Source organism: Ananas comosus, linkage group 5 (genome assembly GCF_001540865.1).
Source record: "Ananas comosus cultivar F153 linkage group 5, ASM154086v1, whole genome shotgun sequence".
In the NCBI taxonomy this organism is placed as follows: Eukaryota; Viridiplantae; Streptophyta; class Magnoliopsida; order Poales; family Bromeliaceae; genus Ananas; species Ananas comosus.
Genome location: NC_033625.1, coordinates 5,821,360 through 5,831,703, shown reverse-complemented (window position 1 = coordinate 5,831,703; position 10,344 = coordinate 5,821,360). Strand labels below are relative to the sequence as shown.

Here is a 10,344-nt window from a genome sequence, read left to right as displayed (position 1 = left end):
GCAGAGGAAGGTTTCTATAATTAAATAAAAAAAAAAAACAGAAAACTAAGTGCTCTAAATATTTATCATATGGCATCACTTAGAACATTAAATGAAAAAAAAGGAAAAAAAAAATCTGTTGCCTATTCCTTGAGAAATGGCCCAATATCCATGCCTTATTTAAAAACCAGCAAACAATATTTACAAATGAGTTTTATTCAGTCCTAATAACCTGAGACCATCACACATGCACACCAAAAGAAACTCATTCAACAAGACCAACAGTTGTTCACAATAACAGCTTATTCTGAAAGCACTTTTCACTCATTCTTCTGCTGCTGCTGCTGCTGCTGGAGTGGAGAAGCCGGGGAGAAGGCGAGAGGGGGCTTTCGGGCAGGCGCGGGTTCGAGGAGAGGCCGCGACCCCACCCCGGCTAGCGAAGGCCTCCTCGCGCTCTGGTTCGAGATGGTCGAGAGGAGCAGGCGGAAAGTCCAGCCGAGAACGTCGGGGGCGAACACACGGTACAAAAGAAAAATATCGTACCTGTCGAATATAACAGTATATTAAAACACCGTTTTCTGACAATTTAAACTTTTATAAATAAAATTGATCGATTCAGTGTAGGATCGTGAGTCTACTAAAAGCCCGGTTAGTATATATTGAGGCTCATCTAATTCTGAAAAAATAGTGTTGTGACCAAAGCATTTAATGATACGTTTTTTCGTTTTTCTTAGTGGAATCATAAAAAATATATTGTAACCGTACCAACTCATTATGATACGCGGATTGTAATATTACATACGAAAATAAACATAATAGTTTTTTTTCGTACTTTGTCAATACACATAGCGCGATCTTTCCGTAATCTCAAACATAGTATAAAAGTGTTGGACGCAAGCACGAGGAGGAACGTTGAATATAAAAATGAAAATGTTATACTCTAGAAGCTAAACTTTTGTGAGAATATTAGTTCGAAAATATACCAGCTAGGGTTCTTTACATACGCATCGCCGCGGCACGCCCCCGCCACCATCATCTTAGCAAACTCTTCGATATGGCCTCCGGTTAGCGGAACCTAAAGTGAGAGGGGATGAAAATGTTAGTAGAAATATGTAAACCTAAAGTTCTTCTAACGCCGAAGGACTCGAGTAACACAACCAAATGTGCAATTCTTTTGCGAAAATTTGATTGAGATCACTTCGAAATACCTCTCTCTCTTCCTTCCACTGCATCTCTGCTCCTTCCTCGAGCATAATCCTTCCGCTGCTAAGCTCGCTGCCGACCCACCCGTGAGTCGCGATCGTGATCCCGACGTCATCCTTCACTTCGAATCGAAGTGACTCGTAGAAATTTATTACCGCCGCCTTCGCAGCCTACACAAACAACAACAAATGAAAAACAAAAACTTACACAAGTTTAGTAATTAGTACTTGCATTGAGCATTGGTTAGAAGAGTAGTTGGTACTTAACTGCGTAAAGGCTCATCCTCGGCATCGGTAACCAGCTTTCGACTGATGCATTCACGAGGATTCGACCGCGGCTTTGCCTCAAATAAGGAAGGGCGACGTACGTGGGATAAACATTTCCCCAGAAATTGATATCCTGATACAAGAGAATCGAAATGAAATCAACTAGAAGATAAAACAACGCATACTTCCACTTGATAACACTACGGGTAAAACACGGTTGTCACTTTGCCATTCTAAATCCGACTTCCGCAGACTATTTCAAAGAAAGGAAACATTAGCAGGAAAGATAAGTAAACGCGTATAATTTTGCCGTATTTACCATCATATGAGGGAAAATTGAAGTGTCCGAGGCCTCCTCAAAGTAGAAGGTATGTCCAAGACTAGCAGTGTTCACAAGATGATTCACTGTCAAGTGGGAAAAGAGAAAATTGAACAAGCAGAGTAGATTAGTTTCCTAAACAGTTCAAATAAAAAAAGTATCCTCATAACTTTTTCCTGGCTTAAAGGAAGGGGGGGAAAAATCAAAAGTTAATTCTCAAAATTTTCCCGTAAAGTTTGGCCCAGATTCTAATTCCAGTCCTCGTTGTTTCGATTGCGACAGTTTGCTCGCCAACTTTGTTCTGCGTAACAATTAAGTCCCTACTTTAACCTATCATCTGACATGATCCCATGTCAACGGTACCACTTCCGTGCTGATGGTGCAGCTCAATATTCTCTTTTCTTTGAAATTAAAGAGTAGTTATCTCAATAAAGCGCAAAAAATTTGATAAAGATATCTAATAAGTAATCAGAATATAATAAGAAAATAAATATTTTATATCATAGTGTGCCAGCATATAAGTAATTTTTATGACGGACACACATTTGTACAACATGATACATCTTAGATTGTACCATGTTAGTAACTTTTCAGCACGGTCTAAATCCTTACCAAGACTAATACTAGATTTACTATTTTTAAATAGGAAACTAATTGAAAGCATTGACTCAAACTTGAAGGAATAAGTCTCTTATTAATCGTAAAATCAGACAACAGAAAAATTAATGCAAAATGCGAAAGGATTCATTAGAATTTAGAGAGAGGAGAGAGTAAATACATTGGCCAAAATAGCTAATGGTGTCACTGATAAATCTTTTACAATCCTCCTCCTTGACAACATCTGCAGCAATGATCAGGACTTGCTTTGCACCCAAGACCCTGCAATTTTCCCTTATCCCAAACAGCCTGTGCTCCCTCCTCGCCACCAAGACCAAATTCGCCTTCCTCCTTGCATACTCGTACGCTATTTGCTGCACGATCGATGAGAAAATTTCGCAAATCAATCATGTTAAGATATGAAAACTTGTCATGTAGTTTCTCAAAAGGAGCTCATGAATTTGTGTTTCTTGTTTCTTGAATACAATTCGCATGGTATCAGAGCAGGAGTTCCTGAATTTGAGTCTTTTTGGGCTCCTACTCTCATCGTAAGTTCCTCCAATTCAAGATAAACATTGAAGAAACTTCAGTTTCTTTGCTTGTGGGGGAAAAAAATATGTTTTTTGGATCTTAAAAGCGAACATGAAAATAGATTAGTTATAGTTAAAAAAATTATTAGACATGCAAGATTGATTTATGTTCTTTTTACCTGCTTATTCAAATTAAACCTCTTTTACATCATAAGTTTCTTCTAAAATGCGAAAAAAACCCTGTGTCAAATTGTTTCAAGACTAACAAACACTTAACAAAATCAAAGCAGTCCATGAATATCCAAAAAACATGACATGCAGTAATTAATTACTCCTTTTTTTCCTCTTATTATGAAACTACTAATTTTTAGGTAAATGTGTGTTTAATTTACAGCATTAATTGGAACATACTGCAACTTAATAGCTAGCTATGAAACACAGTTAGAGATGTCAATGGGTCGAATTCGGGGCGAATTTTTGAAAATCCGAACCCGAACCCGACTCCAAACCCGAGACCCGAACCCGAACCCGAACCCGAACCCGAACCCGACGGATTTTAAAAATCCATATCCAAACCCGAACCCGACCAAAAATCCGAAACCCGAACCCGAACCCGAACCCGAAAATTTGAACCCGAAATAATTATTTCTTTTTTCAATATTTCAAAATATATTATATTAAATCTAAATTTTTAAAATATAAATTCAAATATAACATCAATTTTTTATGTATATATTATATATAATACAAAATAAATTCGGGTTCGGGTCGGGTTCGGGTTCGGGTTCGGATTGGGTACAATCAAAATCCATATTCGAATCCATATCCGTCGGGTTTCTATTTTTGATATCCATATCCGAATCCATATTCATATCCATCGGATATATCCGTTTCATTCGGATTCGGTTTCGAATAAAATTTCGGATATCCATATCCATTGACATCCCTAAACACAGTTGCTTCAGATTGCTGTAGAAAGTAGTATTTTAATTTGTTTGATGAAATATTGTCGAAACAGTGCTATTACGAGAAACACTACATTATTATATATCCCTTCAAGAATTTTTCTACAACAGAATCAAAAGTGTTAAATTGAAGTTGCTTTTTAAACTCAAAAGCTCATTTCTACTTCTGCTTTTTTTTTTTTGGTTTATCGTATACTCTGCTAAAACTACTGCTGTCAAAAGCAAATGGTAAAGATGTATAGAACTTATCTGGACAATAGACCATTTTGATTCGATTACGAAACCTTTCAAAATTTTAGTTTTAGTATTCAACCTTCGAATTTGTTTGATTTAAATCATTTAATGACTTTTCAGATACAAAATTTGAGCTAATTACTATTCTAATAAATTTATAGTGACAAAAATTATTGTACAAACTATATTAATTAAATCTGTAAAGATAAATGATATATTCAAATTTTAAAATGAAAGAGTCATGAACAGGATCAAATCAAATAAATTAAAAAATTATATAACAATATCGAAATCTTTAAAGATTATATAATCGAATCAAAATGGGCAATAGTTAAGGCAAATTCTATACTCTTTCGCCAAAATAGAAACAGAAGTAGAGTCAAACAGACCCTTAATATTTTGACTTTACAACATGCATGTTGTAAGGTTTATTACCTCTCCGATCGCCGACGAAGCTCCGGTGATGACAACAACCTTGTTCTCCATGTTCTCCCTGTACAAACCCTTGAAGACCCACTCCACCCCATGGATGAAGGAGAGGGTTGGCCATGCAAAGGCCATCATGATCATGCTTGCCGGGGGCACCACAAAATTCAGTATGGAGTCAAACAGATCCATTATTTTCTACTTCCACAAACACACACACACACACACAGGGGTTGAGGAAGAAGAACTTGCTATGAAGAGAGAGAGAGAGAGAGAGAGAGAGAGAGAGAGAGAAGGGGTTTGAGGAAGAAGAGCTTGCTATGAAGAGAGAGAGAGAGAGAGAGAGAGAGAGAGAAGGGGTTTGAGGAAGAAGAGCTTGCTATGAAGAGAGAGAGAGAGAGAGAGAGAGAGAGAGAAGGGGTTTGAGGAAGAAGAGCTTGCTATGAAGAGAGAGAGAGAGAGAGAGAGAGAGAGAGAAGGGGTTTGAGGAAGAAGAGCTTGCTATGAAGAGAGAGAGAGAGAGAGAGAGAGAGAGAGAAGGGGTGTGAGAGGAAGAAGAACTTGCTATGAAGAGAGAGAGAGAGAGAGAGAGAGAGAGAAGGGGTTTGAGGAAGAAGGAAGTTGTTATGGTGAGTGATTTATTTACAAAGAAAAATGCTATCTGTACAGTTTTGTACACATTAGAAATGTTAAATTATACAAAATATTCTCTAAAAGTTCAAAATCTTTAGCTAGACTCGTGATATGAACTTGAATTTAATAAAAGAACTCCAACTCCAAATTTTTTATTTTGATATTATATTAAATAATACGAAATAACTATTTTCTTTCAAAACTTTTATTTAAGAAAAAATTTAGAATTAAAAAAATAGATTTTTATTAAAAGAATAAAAATTAAATCTTAGTCACACAAAATTTAGAATATAAGATTTGTACTTTTGTTAAGTAGTATTACACAATTTACGTGGGATGAGATAAGAACTATTTTAGAGAGAGAGAGAGAGAGAGAGAGAGAGAGAGAGANGTGGGGGGTGGGTTGAGTGGCGTGACATAGGCAGTGACAATGCATGTGAGCCATGCACACGTAGTGCACGTAGGATGAGAAGGTGACGGGTGGAAGGGGCGGTTTTGGAATTTGGAGCTTCTCCCTTTATTACTTACCCTACCATATTGCTTGATCCGTCAACTTGAAAGCTCTTAATTTGTTTCACCAAAATTAAATAATAGTAAAATAATTTTTACTAAAATAATTAACTATTGTAATTGTTTTCCCCTCTTCTGTGCTATTACTGAAAATTTTAAAAAAACAAACACAAAAAGATGAGCTCGATAACTCCAGTTTCAAATCATTGATTATCTACCAAATCATGTTCGGATTCGAATTCATATTTGAATTTTTGAAAAATCCGTCCCAAATCCAATTCGTTGACATCCCTAGCAGGAATGGCTCATGAAATTGAGCTTGATCGAAAGCTAGCTCGACAGAGATCGCGAAAGCTGACCAAATCCCAATCTAATCCGCACCCAAATTGATTTACAGGTGAATGAAATTAATTGACCCGAGTTGACCCGAACCCAAATTAAGTAACTTAATTGAGATCCAACAAAATCCGAACAGAGAAGAGCCGACCCGAACAAATTTAAATCAGGACCTAAGAGTAAACCGTGCTTCGATCATGCGGAACTCGCAAAAATTTCGAAAAGAAAAAAAAAAAGGAAATTAAAAACTTTGTGATCTAAGGACCCTCAAAACAGATGTAGAAACAAGGAGATGTATCTGGCTTAATTAAGATTGATTGATTTTGTTTCTTCTCGTTATATAGAGTGCAGTATTGTTAGATGGAGTGTTGTTGGTCGTGCAGAGTACTAAAAAATATATTATGTTGAAATTTTTCAACAATTTTTTTTCTATATTTAACATTGTTGTTGTTGTTGTTGTTTTTTTTTTTTTTCTTTTTTTTTCTTTTTTTTAGCGTAGTTAAAAATAAATACAATTGGGAGTACGTGCAACAGTTATAACTATATATATATCTTATTTGGTTACGTAATAAAACGTGCTGCAACTATAAATAATTTGTTTGATTGTATGCATTTTAGAAGCGCATTTTTGAAATTTTATCTTTTTATATGTGTGATGAGATTACATCCAATGTTGAAAAGAAAAATATTTGTGTTTAAACAATAACTAGAATTATTTTTTTGAAAAATTTACTATCTTCAACTGCTACAATTGGTAGTGCGGTCAATTTAGGTGTAATTTCAACTACTATAGTTAAGCCTCTTTGTATAGTTTTAACTGCAGCAGCAGTTAAATTCAGATGCATTAAATTAAACAATATATTTGAATTTACATGTAGAAACAGCGCTAACAAAGCACTATACCCTACATATCTGTGCTGGGCCTTACCCTTGAAACCGGCCCATTGAATTCTCACTCTCCAAACTAGCCTTTCCCAGCGTAAATGGTAAAGAACTAATAAATGAATTGTATTCGAAATTTCGAATTTGAATTGTCTTTTCATTCTGTTTTAAAAAATAAACGAACGTGGATAACATGTTTTTTATTTTTCTCCAATAAAGAAAAAAAAACCTCGATGGGTTTCAGAACTTTTTATCATTGCTACAGTGGTTACATTGTTTGGTTTGGGGATAGGAATAGGAATAGATCCTTATCCCCTCTTTATATCCAAACGCTAATTTTTTACTCGAGAATAGTAGTTCTCGGTTATTCCCACCAACACCTTTATTTTTTATATAAAACTAACTAATATTTTTTTTATTCTCGGGAACAACCCAATTTTTATCCAAACGCTATTTTTCTTATTCCCATATTTGTACCTATCCCTGTAATAGCTAGTTCTTGCTTATACCCGAACCAAATGAGGTTTATATTTGAAGAATCCAATTTTTTCATGAGTAATACTATATGCACTGAAATCCCCAAATTTTTATTCTGCGCGCTCACTCATATTTTTAGTTTCCAGAAACATCTGTAAAATGAGTTTTATAAAATTTAAATTTAAATTTTTTTCTTAATGTACAATGTTAAATAATATGAAATGATCGATCGTTTGTCTTTGTGAAAGTTCTCAGCACCGAAGAATGGTGTTAAGTGCATATTTTTGACTTGCAAACAGTATTTACTGTCAAATACAGTAGCTAAAGATTTGGCGAATATATAAAAAGTCTAGGGTCAAATGCATACAGCTCCCTGCAAACATAGCCAATTGCGGATATATCCCTGCAAAATTGAAACTTCATAAGTTGTCCCTGCAAAAGTCCCAAGTTATGCAGATATGTCCCTGCAGTTAACATCTGTTAGTGAGCTGTTTGTTTTTTAACAGCGAAGTCGTGAAATAACCATTTTACCCTCACAAATATATCCCTCCAAAAGTTTTCCTCTTTCCCTTCTCTTTCTTTTCCTTTTCGGACCGTCGAAGCAAACGACGGCGGCGGCGGCGTGGGGTCAGGTTCGCCGGCGACGAAGAAGAGGGAAGAACGCCGAGCACCGGAGCTCTACCCGGAGCTCGTCGCCCTCAACGCCGTCCCCTCCCTCGTCGGCCTCCTCGGCCACGACATCGCCGACATCACCGGCGACGTCGTCTCCCTCCTCACCGACCTCACCGATGCCGACGTCCTCGGTGACCACGACGACCCCACACACACCCTCGTCGTTGCCCTCGTCGACAACAACGCCCTCGAGCTTCTCGTCCAGAAACTCGCCCGCCTTTCCTCCTAGACCGACCCCGACGAGATTCTTCTCCCTCGCCGGTGACGAAGAAGAGGGAAGAGAAAGAAGGAAGAAGGAAGAAGGAAGAAGGAAGAAGAAGGGAAAAGAGGAAGATGGAAGAGGAAAAGAAAGAGGGTTCGCCACCGTCGCCGCCGTCGCCGCCGCATCTCCTCGCCGGCGACGAGGAAGAGGAAGAGGAAGAGGAGGAAGAGGAAGAAGAGTAAATACGTCAATTTACACTATACTTAACCATGGTTAAGTATTTTAACCGTGGTTAATGAAAAATTTCTAACAGATCTGGACGGTAGGGACATATCTGCATAACTTAGGACTTTTGCAGGGATAACTTATGGAGTTTCCAATTTGCAGGAATATATCCGCAATTTACTATGTTTGGAGGGACGTGTGTGCAAATAACCCAAAAGTCTAATGAAATTTGTATTGATGGTAGGAATAGAAATGTGCTTGTACGTACTGTACTTGCCAAAGGAAGTTGTATAAAAATAGTACTAGAAAGATTTTAATTAAAAAGTTAATGCTTATAGAGATCTCCATCTAAACCAAAATGAATAATTCAATGAAAAAATTAAATTGAAAAAAAAAACATACATAGGAATATGATATATATATATATATATATATATAGAGAGAGAGAGAGAGAGAGAGAGAGAGAGAGAGAGAGAAATGAGCTAGAATAATATTAATAGTATTCGGGCTTTTTTGCTATTCATTTTTTAACTGTTAGATCTACACTTTAATCAATTTCATCTTTTAGATCATACTATTCAACCAACTACTCACTCAATCCTACTAAATCCTAGAGAGCCACTATCATCCTAACCTTATAATTTTTCACCAAAGTGTTAAAAATTCGATAGCAAAACAACTTAAATACTATTAATAGTATTCCATTCCAATTTCATATATATATATATATATATATATATAGCAAATCCATCATTTTTTTTTTGGCCTTTTTGGTCAAAGTTCCCATCTTCAAAAAATCAATTTGTTCATCTCCCTAGCCCATTTTTTCTTTTGAGTTTATTTTGAATTGGTATGAAATATTGAGTGGTCCTATAGATGAGTAAATGTTTGGATAAGGGACAACCCAACTTAAGCTTTAAGAATAAGACATTTTCACAAGCATTGTCTTGTAATCTACTGTGCACCATTTCTTTGAGGCAATAATAATTCTTGTGGGTTTAAATGTTGGCATTTTCAAACCCCCCCTCCACTAAGCAAGTGAATGGATATTTATCCAAAATTAAATGAGTTTGTTAAAATAATGACATCCAAAACCATGTAGTTGATAATACCCTTCTTACCTTACAATGGACCCCTCATGTAATCTTGTTTAAATCAAAACTCAAATTCTTCATATTTAATTAGATGCTAAAAAATAGATTTAAATTAAGACTAAGTACTTTCACACTTCAAGTAGATAAAATTGATGATCCAACTAATTGTTCGGTTTCGAATGAGATTAAGGGCCCTAGAAATAAGATTATGAGTCTTTAAACCAGATACTTTAATTTGGTGTTCCCGATACTAATATAAAAAAAAAGTTGTTTGAAATATTTTAATATAAGTTATTTTTAATTGCGGCATTCGAAAAATTATTTTATCAAGCAGCACTGCGTCCTACAGCTTGACCAATTTTATTTTGTTTTTTGAGAGATAGGTAGCATGCTATCCGCTTCGTTTATTTTATTTAGAAATAAATTTAGCTGAAAATGTGAATCAACTAGGATTCGAACTCGAAACCTCGGGTACGTACCAACCACCAAGCCCTTTGCCACCTGCTCTAGGAACAATCAATAACTTGACCAAATTTTGTTACTAGATCTTTTTGAAGAACAAAATTAATGAATGAGTGAAGATAGAGATTGTTAGGTAATTCAAATGTCATTGGTAGAGTACAAATGCCTTCATATTGCTTTTGGACTAATCTACTTTTTTTAGGTACTTCTTAACAACTCTTAAACTCAAACAGTAACAAAGGATTAGCCTCAATAAAAGGATAATATTTCCTACTAAACAGTGCAATAAATTTAGATATTTAATTTCAATCCAAGTCAAAAAATTAAAAAAA

General features: G+C 35.8%; 1 protein-coding gene across 1 annotated transcript; it reads right to left on the bottom strand.

The window, feature by feature from the left end:
* Window positions 273-4,711, bottom strand: LOC109711052 (11-beta-hydroxysteroid dehydrogenase-like 5). Its single transcript, XM_020233936.1, has 7 exons — window positions 4,529-4,711; window positions 2,546-2,738; window positions 1,768-1,853; window positions 1,450-1,581; window positions 1,188-1,352; window positions 963-1,054; window positions 273-522 (listed from the first exon to the last, which is right to left on the bottom strand). The coding sequence occupies exons 1-7, from the start codon at window positions 4,709-4,711 to the stop codon at window positions 300-302; spliced, it is 1,074 nt and encodes a 357-aa protein (XP_020089525.1). The 3' UTR covers window positions 273-299.